The 11,773-nt window shown below is 55.3% G+C and overlaps 1 protein-coding gene across 1 annotated transcript; it reads left to right on the top strand.

Moving 5' to 3' along the window:
* The first annotated feature begins 386 nt into the window (after positions 1-386).
* Positions 387-11,746, top strand: Lrp3 (LDL receptor related protein 3). The gene is made up of 7 exons (XM_042668151.1): positions 387-463; positions 1,887-1,934; positions 4,845-4,983; positions 7,131-7,345; positions 8,411-9,524; positions 10,707-10,839; positions 11,078-11,746. The coding sequence occupies exons 1-7, from the start codon at positions 391-393 to the stop codon at positions 11,672-11,674; spliced, it is 2,319 nt and encodes a 772-aa protein (XP_042524085.1). The 5' UTR covers positions 387-390; the 3' UTR covers positions 11,675-11,746.
* The last annotated feature ends 27 nt before the right edge of the window (positions 11,747-11,773 follow it).

Consider the following 11,773-nt stretch of genomic DNA (forward strand, 5'->3'; position numbering starts at 1 on the left):
CCACGAGTGCGCTTGGGGAGGCCGTGGTGGTGGTGGTGGTGGTGGGTTGGGGGGGGACATGGATGCGCCCAGGGTCCCCCCGGCCCAGGCTGCCCGCCTCGCTGTGGCAGCCGGGGAGCGGGGCCATTGGAAGGCCGGGGGCCATCCCTGGTGGTCACCGCGGAGTCCCCCGCGGGACCCGTGACGCCGTGGCCGGCCGATGTGGCCCCGCGAGCGCGCGCGCGCGCGCCTGCACCACCATCACCACCATCGCCGCCGCCGCCGCACAAAGACGCCGCCGGCGCCCGGGCCATCGCCGCCCCCGCCGGGCCGGCCCCCAGCGGCGGAGCCCGAGCCCCAGAGCAGGAGGCGGTGCCCGCATTGTGCATCCCCCGCCCCCCATCCTCCGGCATGGAGAAGCCGGCAGCCGGGGGGCCGGAGGGAGCCCCGGGCCCCCGGGCGCAGCTCGCTGTCGTCTGCCTGGGTGAGTGGGGCCCAGACAGGCCTGGCGAGGTCCGGGGACCCCGGTTTTGCAGCTCTTAGACCGCGTCCAAGCTGGAACACCTCCTCCCCCTCTCCCACCTAGATGCTAGAGTTTGCCTGGGTCTCCCTCCCACCCTACCCCCCCCCCCCCAGGGCCCTGGCTCCTACAATGGGTCTGGGCAGAGATCTCAGGCCTGAGGCCTACCAAAGAGGGGGGTGTGTGTGTATGTGTATTGGGGGAAGGGGGGTGACCCCAGAAGCAGAGTGGTTCCCCCCTGGGGTTTGTGATTGCTACACGTTTGTGCCATGCACCAAGGCTGTGGCTCCCACCTGGCCTGTCGCTGATCAGCTTGGCCCCTCTGGAGCTTCACACAAAGCCCAGCTGGCTGTCTCCCACCCTGAAGACCTGGAGTTGGAGTCAAGGGGTGGGGTGCTGGCTAGTCAGAGTTGGAGGGGGGGGGTGTCTCAAGATGAGGCTGGTAGAGGAGGATGCCAGGGAAGGAGACAGCTGTCACAAGGAGTCATATTTTTCCCTTTGTGTCTTCCTAGACCCAAGAGGGTAGGCGTGTGTGTGTGTGTATGTGTGTGCATGTGTGTGTTGGGGGGGGGGGTTCCAGAGTGGGAAAGGTTCTTCCTTCTTTGCCCAGGAGTTTCTTTTTTTTTTTGTTCATGGTTCCCAGGACTCTGTATGGGAAGAGGAAGGAGTTAAATCCCCAACTCACATGGCTCCTTTATTTACCTTGATGGAGGAGGGAGACCCTGAAAGGGCTGGGGTCACTAGGGGACACCCTGCGATGTCACTGATAAGGACCACCTTTTCCTTTGGAGCTGGTCCTGGAGCTTGAACTCAGAGCCTGGGTGCTGTCTGTTAGCTTTTTCTTTTTTCTTTAAGGCTAACTTTCTACCACTGGAGCCACAGCTCCACTTCTGGCCTTTTGGTAGTTCCTTGGAGAACAGAGTCTCCCCGGACTTTCCTGCCTAGGCTGGCTTTGATCTAGGCTGGTTTTGAATGGAGATTCTCAGATCTCAGCCTCTTGAGTAGCTGGGATTACCGGTGTGAGCCACCAGCATGGCCTCTTGACAGATATGACCTCCTCACCTGGCCTGTGGCCCCCAAGCCTGTGGGAACACCCATTCCCAAGTTGTAGAGCAGGAGTGTGATGATCTGGTGTGTTATGACCAGGTTACAGTGGGGTCTGTGGGTATGGCAGGGTGGGTCCTGTGACTGTCCTTGGATCCTAGCCTCTTTCATCCAAGCCATTTTGGGATGGCAGGGAGTGTCTGGCAGATCTCTGAGCTCTGCCTTCTGGGATGAAGGAGACAGACCTTAGATTTGTCTGTGTTGTCCTGTGCCTCTGTTAGGTCTGCCTCTGACCCAGGGCACGTACCCGGATCCTTCTGATCTCTCTTTGTGTTTCTCCTAGTGAACTTTTTTCTCACGGGGAGGCTCAGCAGCGCAGTTCCCGCCCTAGGTGAGTAATTCCCCACCCCCTCTTGCTGCTGATTGGCCCTTCTCTGTTAAGTGACTTCTGAGAGCCTGCCTTCTGGTTCTGGCTCCATCCCCTTGTTGGGTATATCAGACCTTGAGCATCTTTTCTGCATTATAAGGAAGCTGTTTGGTCTTCTGTGAGCTTCCACTTCCTGGGCCTCAAGTTTCCTCTTCTGTAAAATGGGTGAGATTCCAGACTCTCAGGCCTGCTGGTTAGAGTTCAGTGAGCTATTAAAGCAAAAGTCTTAGTGTGGTATCTAGAGCATGGTAGCCATGGAAACTCCAAAGGGCCCAAAGTACCAATGGCAGACTGGGACTCCTGTGGGCTGCTGATTACAGGGTTCCTCAGGGCCATGAGATATCATCAAATCCTTGTCTGAGTTAAAATAATACCTAGTGCCAGGCACCAGTGGCTCACGCCTGTAATCCTTGCTACTCAAAAGGCTGGAATTTGAGAACTGCAGTTCCAAACAAGTCAGGGCAGATAAATCTGAGAGACCCTCATTTCCAACTAACCAGCAAAAACCTGGAAGTGGAGCCGTGTGGTTTAAGTAATAGAATACCATCACTGAGTGAAAAAGCCAAGCAAGAATGCAAGGCCCTGAGTTCATAAAAAGATGTGAGTGTGAAGTGAGAAGATGTTTGGCCACGTTTTCTAGGGCTTCTGGTTCTGCTTAGGGTCTGAGTTCAGGTGTCAGGACCAGGGACCTAGGAGGGGCCAATACTGGTTGATGATGGTTACAGGATGGGGAGCTGATAAGGCCCAGTGCTAGTGTCCTGAATACCAGGTCTTAATCACCTTCATAGTTCTCCACAGTTGGCCTCTGACCCAGTCTGTGCTGAGCTGGGCTGGTCCTAGGACTCTTCCTTTTCAAGCCACAAAGGACAGCCCAACTTCCCATCCAGGACAGACTGGCTCTGCCCTGCTCAGGTATCTGTGGCCAGGATAGAGTAAGGTCAGGGAGATGAGGGGCTCACATCTTTGAAACCTGAGCCTTAAGTCAGCCTTTCTTTCTATAGAGCCTGGGAGAGAAAATTGCCTATGTCAGATTGTGGTGTTTTTATTTTTTTGTACTGATCTTAGAGCTTGAACTCAGGGCCTGGATACTATTCCTGAGCTCTTTTGCTCAAAGCTAGTTCTTTACCACTTGAGCCACAACTCTACTTCTGGCCTTTTTTTTTTTGGTGATTATTTAGAGATAAGAGTCTTAAAGACTTTCCTGCTTGGACTAGCCTCAAATTGCAATCCCCAGATCTTGGCCTCCTGAGTAGCTCAGATTACAGGCATGATCCACTGGCATCTAGTTTTTTGGATTTTGTATGTGTGTGTATATGTATGTGCCAGTCCTGGGGTTTGAACTCAGGGCCTGGGCTCTGTCCATGAACTTCTTTTGTTCAAGGCTAGCATTTTACCACTAGTCACAATGCCATTTCTTCTTCTTTTTTTTTTTTTAGTTTAGTGGAGACAAGAGTCTCATGGACTTTCCTGCCCTGGGCTACCCTGCTTTGAACTGTGACCCTCAGACCTCAGCTTCCTGAGTAGCTAGGATGACAGGCGTGAGCCACCAACACCCAGCTTGCTGGATTCTTTTTTTGTTGTGGTCATGGGGCCCGGACTCTGGGCCAGGGCACTGTCCCTCAGCTCTTCAGCTTAAGGCTAGCGCTCTACCACTCTTGAGCCACAGTGCCACTCCTGGCTTTTTCTGCTTATGTGGTGCTGAGGAATCGAACCCAGGGCCTCATGCATGCAAGGCAAGCACTCTACCACTGAGCTACCATCCCAGCCCCTTGTTGGATTGTTTTTAAACCGTCTCTAGTGTGGGGTATATTCATGGCTCATCCCTCAGGACTGTGATTCCCCACTCTGGCATGGGGCTCTCCACCATGGTTCTGTGGCTAGGAATTTCTCTTTAGTGCCTCACACAGGAGTTGTGATGAGGAATGGGCCTCCACCTTCCTCTCGGCCTTCACTGGCCTCAGATTCTCTTAATGGCTGAGCAATCTCTGAGGCTTTGCCCCCTTAATCTCGGCCACTACCTCGGCTCCTAGGGTGGGGCAAGATTATGCTGCCGGATCGCCTGACCACTTCCCAGAATGCCTGAGGTGAGGCTCAGGCTGGTTGTGGTCAGGTTACACTGGCAGGTAGTCGGGAAATCAGATCTACAAATTGTGCTTCATCAGGCTTTGCTTGCATTCTCTCAGGAGGATTTAATGATTCTTTGGGCCAGGGAAGAAGGACACAGGCTCATGAAAGTGCCCACTCATCCTTTTTTTTTTTTTTTTTCCACTTGAGCTGGTCACTAAGGACAGAAGCAATCTGTCACCCATCCCTTGCACGTGATACCAGCACACCTCTGTGGTCCCAAACAGCCAAATACATGCCCTGCTGTCTCTGCCTGCCCAGCCCGCCTTAATACTGTACCACAGTTCTTACTTCCCGTGAGGGGAATCCCTGGAAGCCACTGTCCCCTTCTTCTCTGTCACTGGCATGAGATGCCCACTGTCATCAGATTCCTCCCTCCCTTCCTTCCTTCCTTCTGCTCAAGGTTAGTGCTCTACCACTTGAGTCACAGCTCCACTTTCCCACTTTTTTTTTTTTTGGTGGTTAATTGGAGTTAAGAGTCTCTGGATCTTTCCTACCCTAGCCTGGCTTCAAACCAAGACCCTCAGATCTTAGCCTCCTGAGTAACTAGGATTATAGGAGTGAGCTCCCAGTGCTCAGCTCCATGAACGCTTGAGTCACAGCCTTGCCCTAGGCCATGGCCAGCCCTGGTTGGACTGGATGTCAGCATAGGAGACACCATGTATAGGGAAGAGAGGGCTCCAGTACCCTCAAACCTGTTTCCTACCCAAAGGTGAGCTGTGCTTCTCTCAGCCTCTTCTTCCCCCCTAGCTGCCTGTAGCGGGAAGCTGGAACAACACACAGAACGGCGTGGTGTCATCTATAGCCCAGCCTGGCCTCTCAACTACCCACCGGGCACCAACTGCAGCTGGTACATCCAGGGTGACCGAGGGGACATGATCACCATCAGGTAAACAGGGTATGGGGGAATAGCTGAGCACCACACCTGTGTGGTAGCTCACACTTGTCATCCTAGCTCCTCAGGAGGCTGAGACCTGAGGATCACAGTTCAAAGCCAGCCCAGCCTAGAACATCCATGAGAGACTCTTATCTCCAGTGAACCATCAAAGAGCCAGCAGTGGAGCTGTGGCTCAAGTGGTAGACCACTAGCCTTGAGTGTGAAAGCTCAGAGACAGTGCCCAGGCCCTGAGTTCAAGTCACAGGACTTGCACCAAAAAAATAGTAGGAGGGCTAGGCACTAGTGACCTAGGCCTGTCATCCTAGCTATTCAGGAGGTCACTGAGATTTGAGGATCACGGTTCGAAGCCAGCCCAGGCAGGAAAGTCTGGGATTTTTTTTTTTTTTTTTTTGCCAGTCCTGGGGCTTGAACTCAGGTCCTAGGCACTGTCCCTGAGCTTCTTTTGCTCAAGGCTAGCACTCTACTGCGTGAGCCACAGTGCCACTTCCGGCTTTTTCTGTTTATGTGATACTGAGGAATCAAACCCAGGGCTTCCTGCATGCTAGGCAAGCACTCTACCACTAAGCCACATTCTCAGCCCCCATGAGACTGTTATCTCCAATTAATCACAGAAAAACCTGGAAATCCAGGTGTGCCTCAAGTGGTAGATGCTAGCCTTGAGCAAAAAGGCTCTCAGGGATAGCACTCAGGCCCAGAGTTAAAACCTCAGGACTGGGGGGGGGGGGGGGGGGGGGGGGGGGAACGGGGAGGGTGGAGAGGAAGGAAGGAGAGGGGAAAACTAGTGAGGGAATCCTACATACTGGATGTGGGATGTGGAAGTGAGTGCAGCAGGTGTGGAGGGCTGTTGTGTGGGTGTGGCTAGGTATGTAGAGAGATGAATGTCCATGGCATTGTATGGCCCGCCCCCCACCCCACCCCGTATCCCAGATCGCTGGGCCTCCATGGCCTGGCATCCTGACTGGATTCTTTCTGTCCTGAGCCTCTTTCTCGGGGTAGTGGGTTGTCAGAGGCATTCAACTCTGTTAGGAAGGCATCCTAAAGACTGTGGCTCTGTGTAGCATCCTCTGCTGTGCAGGTGGCTTCCGGCTTGGGTGGCATGAGCCCTGAGCAGGGCTCCCCGCAAGGGACCATGAGGGTGGGATCTCAGCCAGGAAGGGATCCAGGCTGGAGCTGGTGTTCAAACCCTAGAAGAAGGCAGAGAGGGAAGCAGGATGAAATGACCAGATGGCAACATGTTTTTGAGAACACACTATGGGTTCTGGCAGCTGTACCTTCTCTACATGCCAACATCCGAAAGTTCCCCCGGGTCTAATTATTCCACGGTCCCAAAGGACAGGGCCATGACGGGCACGAGCAAATGATGTTTCCATTCCTGTGCCTCAGTTTCCCCCCAGGGCCATGGCTAATGGTCCAGAGAGCATAACTTGTAGGAGCAAACCATGTCCTAATTTCTGTGCCTCAGTTTCCTCCACCACTACAGGGCCATGGATATGGTGCAGGGAGTACAATGAGCAGAAGCAATGTCCTGTTTCTGTGCCTCGGTTTCCCCCAGAGCCACAAAGCCGTGACTCTAGTCCAGGAAACAACAGACAGGAGCAGATAATGACCTAGTTTTTTTTTTTTTTTTTGGGGGGGGGAGGTCTGGTCATGGTGCCTGAACTCTGGGCCTGGGTGCCGTCCCTCAGCTCTTCAGCTCAAGGCTAGCGCTCTACCACTTGAGCCATAGCACCACTTCCGGCTTGTTTTCTTTTTATTTATGTGGTGCTCAGGAATCGAACCCAGGGCCTCATGCGTGCAAGGCAAGCGCTCTACCGCTGAGCCACCTTCCCAGCCCCTGACCTAGTTTTTGTGTCTAAGTTTCTTCCCTTCTGCCATAGGGCCATCGCAATGGTTCGGGCAGTATAACAAACAGGAGCAAGGTTCTAGTTTCTGTGCCTCAGTTTCCCCACAGAAGCTGGGTCATGGCTCTGGTCCAGGGTTATACAACTTCAGCATTGGCTACCATGTCATAATTAAGGCTGGAAGCTTGGGCTGCCCTGTCCCTGCTGACCCACTAGAAGAGGGACCTTGGTCACCCACCGATGTCAGAATTATTCATACACCTGTACCATGGTCCCGCCTTTGCCCCTCGCCTACAGTTTCCGTAACTTTGATGTGGAGGAGTCTCACCAGTGCTCCCTGGATTGGCTGCTGCTGGGCCCAGCAGCCTCCCCTCGCCAGGAGGCCTTCCGGTTGTGCGGCTCAGCCATCCCACCCGCCTTCATCTCTGCCCGTGATCATGTGTGGATCTTCTTCCATTCGGATGCCTCAAGCTCCGGCCAGGCCCAGGGCTTCCGTCTCTCCTACATTCGAGGTTTGTGGAGCTGAGGGGGTAAGATGGGACCTTCCAGGCAATAGTCTTCACTGCCTCTATTACTCCCTGCAGGAGGGGCTGGGAAGGTGGCTCAGTGGTAGAGTGCTTGCCTTGCATGCCTGAGGCCCTGGGTTCGATTCCTCAGCACCACATAAGCAAAAAGAAAAAAGTTGGAAGTGGCGCTGTGGCTCAAGTGGTAGAGTGCTAGTCTTGAGTTGAAGACCTGAGGGACAGGGCCCAGGCCCAGAGTTCAGGCCCCATGACTGGACCAAAAAAAAAAGATTCTACTCCCTGCAGGAGCTCCCTGACCAGCCTGGCCCATCTTTTTCTTTTTGCTCCAGGCTAACATTCTACCACTTTGAGCCATAGCTCCACTTCTTGTTTTCTGGTAGTTAACTGGAGATAAGAGTCTTATGGGCTTTTCTTCCCAGGCTGGCTTGGATCCACGACCTCAGATCTCAGCCTCCTGAGTTGCTAGGATTACAGGTGTGAGCCATCCAGTGCCTGGATTTTTTTTTTTTTTTTGCCAGTCCTGGGGCTTAAGGCTACCTGGGCGCTGTCCCAGAGCTGCTTTTGCTCCAGGCTAGCACTCTACCACTTGAGCCACAGTGCCACTTGCAGCTTCTTACTGATTCATTGGAGATAAGTCTCCCAGACTTTCCTGCCTAGGCTGGCTTTGAACCTCCATCCTCAGTCTCCTGAGTAGCTGGGATGACAGGCATGAGCCACTGGTGCTAGCCTTGCCTGACAGTGGAACTGTCAAGATTAGAACCTCCTTATGTCATTGAGCCCCATTTCACATTTCATGGGTGGGTGTGGCTTTAGTAAAGACTCCTCCCCTCCACCTCCTCCCCCCCCCCCCCCCCCAATCTCAGATCAAGGATAGAACTGACCCTAAATCCCATTAGCTCCATGGCCCTGCCATTGCCCAGGGCCCTGCTGGGGTTGGTGGAGGGGTGGAATGGGGTGGGGGTAGCTCTGGGGTTCCAGGTCTTGTGTGCTAGAGGGAGGCGCTGCCCTCCTCCTGACTGCTTCTTGCCCCCTTTCTGTCATCTCCACCCCCAGGGAAGCTGGGTCAGGTGACCTGCCAGGCAGATGAGTTCCGCTGTGACAATGGGAAATGCCTGCCGGGCCCTTGGCAGTGTAACACCGTGGACGAGTGCGGAGATGGCTCAGACGAAGGCAACTGCTCGGCGCCCGCCTCTGAGCCCCCGGGCAGCCTGTGCCCCGGGGGCACCTTCCCCTGCAGCGGGGCCCGCTCCACACGCTGCCTGCCAGCCCAGCGACGCTGTGACGGCACTCAGGATTGCGGAGACGGCTCTGACGAGGCTGGCTGTCCCGACCTGGCCTGTGGCCGGCGGCTGGGTAGTTTCTATGGCTCCTTTGCCTCGCCAGACCTGTTTGGTGCCGCCCGCGGGCCCTCAGATTTACACTGCACCTGGCTGGTGGACACGCAGGACCCACGGCGCGTGTTGCTGCAGCTGGAGCTTCGGCTGGGCTATGACGATTACGTGCAGGTGTACGAAGGCCTGGGTGAGCGTGGGGACCGCCTGCTTCAGACCCTGTCTTACCGTAGCAACCACCGGCCTGTGAGCCTGGAGGCCGCGCAGGGTCGCCTCACTGTGGCTTACCACGCCCGCGCCCGCAGCGCTGGCCACGGCTTCAACGCTACCTACCAAGTCAAGGGCTATTGCCTGCCTTGGGAACAGCCATGCGGGGGCAGCAGTGAGTCGGAGGATGGCTCCGGCGATCAGGGCTGTTTCTCCGAACCACAACGCTGTGATGGCTGGTGGCACTGTGCCAGCGGCCGGGATGAACAGGGATGCCCGGCTTGTCCACCTGATCAGTATCCCTGTGAAGGTGGCAGTGGGCTGTGTTATGCACCTGCCGACCGCTGTAATAACCAGAAAAGCTGCCCCGATGGTGCCGATGAGAAAAACTGCTTCTCTTGCCAGCCAGGTACCTTTCACTGTGGTACCAACCTGTGTATCTTTGAGACATGGCGCTGTGACGGCCAGGAGGATTGCCAGGATGGCAGCGATGAGCACGGCTGCCTGGCTGCCGTCCCCCGGAAGGTCATCACAGCTGCTCTCATAGGCAGCCTGGTGTGTGGCCTATTGCTTGTGATCGCTCTGGGCTGCGCCTTCAAGCTCTACTCCCTGCGGACTCAAGAATACAGGTGGGGACCAGCCACGTGGGGGTGGTTTTGTCCTGGCAGAGGGCCCTGGGCTTATTGTGTGCCCAGCGGTAGTCTGCAAAAATCACCAGTCAGAGCAGGCCTGGGTCTTGAACTCAGGATCCAGGTACTGTTCCTGAGTTGTTGGGCTCAAGGCTAGTGCTCTACCACTTTGAGCCACAGCTCCACTTCCACTTTTGTATTCATTGGAGATAAGAGTCTCATGGACTTTCCTGCCTGGGATGGTTTTGAACTGGGATTCTCAGATCTCAGCCTTCTGAGTAGCTAGGATGACAGGCATGAACTACCAGTGGCTGGCTTAGGTCAAGCAAATTTTTTTTTTTTTTGGCCATTCCTAGGGCTTGAACTCAGGGCCTGAGCATTGTCCCTGAGCTTCTTTTTGCTCTGCCACTTGAGCCACAGTGTCACTTCTGGCTTTTTCTGTATATGTGGTGCTGAGGAATTGAACCCAGGGCTTCATGCATGCTGGGCAAGCACTCTTACCACTAAGCCACAGTCCCTGCCCAATGTAAATCTTAAATAATTGCTTTTGTGCCTGTTGGAGGACTAGGCATCTTGTGTTTATGTGCACGTCCGTGCCAGTTCTATGGCTTGAACTCAGGATCTGAGCCCTATCCCTCAGCTTTCTTTTTTTTTGGGGGGGAGGCAGGTCTGTCTTGAAGCTTTTGTGTTCACAGTTAGCACTCTTAACACTTGAGCCACAGCTCCATTTAGTATTTTCTGGTGGTTCATTGGAGATAAGCGTCTCACGGACTTTCCTGCCTGGGCTGGCTTTGAATCATGACCCTCAGATCTCAGCCTCCTGAGTGGTGAGCATCACAGGTGTGAGTCACCAGTACTGGCTCCCTTAGCTTTTTTTTTTTTTTTTTTCACTCAAGGCTATCACTCTACCACTTGAGCCACACCTCCCCTTCTAGCTTTTTGATGGTTCATTGGCCTGAAGAGTCTCACACACTCTCCTGCCTAGGCTGGCTTCCAATGGCGATCCTCAGATCTCAGCCTCTTGAGTAGCTAGGATGACAGGTGTGAGCCACAGGCACCTGGTTTGGTCATCTCTTAATGTATGGATGGAGGGGTGGGGAGGAGTTCCCTGAGTCCTGTTCCTGTGGTACATTCTGGACAGCTCTATCATAGCAACCCTCCCCTTCTGTCCATTGTCCTCAGGGCATTTGAGACCCAGATGACACGCTTAGAGGCGGAGTTTGTGCGGCGTGAGGCACCTCCCTCCTACGGTCAGCTCATCGCTCAGGGCCTCATTCCACCCGTGGAAGACTTTCCTGTCTACAGCGCATCCCAGGTAAGCCCCGAGGGGCCTCTGTGTGTGACACCTCCCTCCCCTCTTGCAGGGCCAGGCTTCCTGCCAGAGTTCAAAGGCTAGGCTGGTCCGGGAGGGAGAGAGGAAAAAGCCTCATTTGCAGTGATCTGGGGGGAGGGGGTGGGGAGCTACCGTGCCAGATGAAGGAGGCACAGGTTGACCTCAGACCCCTGAGTGACTCTAGCTGCCACCCTCCCCACCCCCCACCCCGCACCCGCAGGCTTCCGTGCTACAGAACCTGCGCACCGCCATGAGGCGGCAGATGCGAAGGCACGCCTCTCGGAGGGGGCCCTCCCGACGCAGGCTGGGCCGCCTCTGGAATCGGCTCTTCCACAGGCCTCGGGCGCCTCGGGGTCAGATCCCGCTGCTGACGGCTGCCCGCACCTCCCAGACAGTACTGGGCGATGGCTTCCTCCAGCCAGCATCAGGGGTCGCCCCGGATCCCCCTGCACCCCAGACGGACACAGGCAGCCCCCAGGTAGCTGGGGGTGGACCTTCCATTGGCCCTGGCCATACAGCAGAGGTGGGCTCTTCGGGGCCCTCCTCACTCTCAGGCTTACAAGACTCAGAGCGTACACCTGCAGACAAGGACATAAAGGCCCCCAGGGAGTCTGTCACTGACAGCCCAGGCCCCGTGGACACATCTCCTGAGCCCTGCTTGGCCCGGGATCCCCAGCCCCAGGCTCCCACTGCCACAAGCAGCAGCAGCAGCAGCAGCACCCATTCACCAGAGTCACTGGGGGTCTGCAGGAGCCCCCCACCACCCTGCTCCCCAACTTCGGAGGCCAGTGACGATGATGCTCTCCTGGTCTGCTGACCCATCGGACATGTGGGTGACGGCCACAGCCATGCTTTGGAACCAGGGAATACACAGTCATTTCTACCCTGCCTCTGAGTCCTTTCTTACAGAGAGAGG

This window comes from Dipodomys spectabilis, unplaced genomic scaffold (assembly GCF_019054845.1).
Source record: "Dipodomys spectabilis isolate Male_0828 unplaced genomic scaffold, ASM1905484v1 ptg000422l, whole genome shotgun sequence".
NCBI lineage: Eukaryota > Metazoa > Chordata > Mammalia > Rodentia > Heteromyidae > Dipodomys > Dipodomys spectabilis.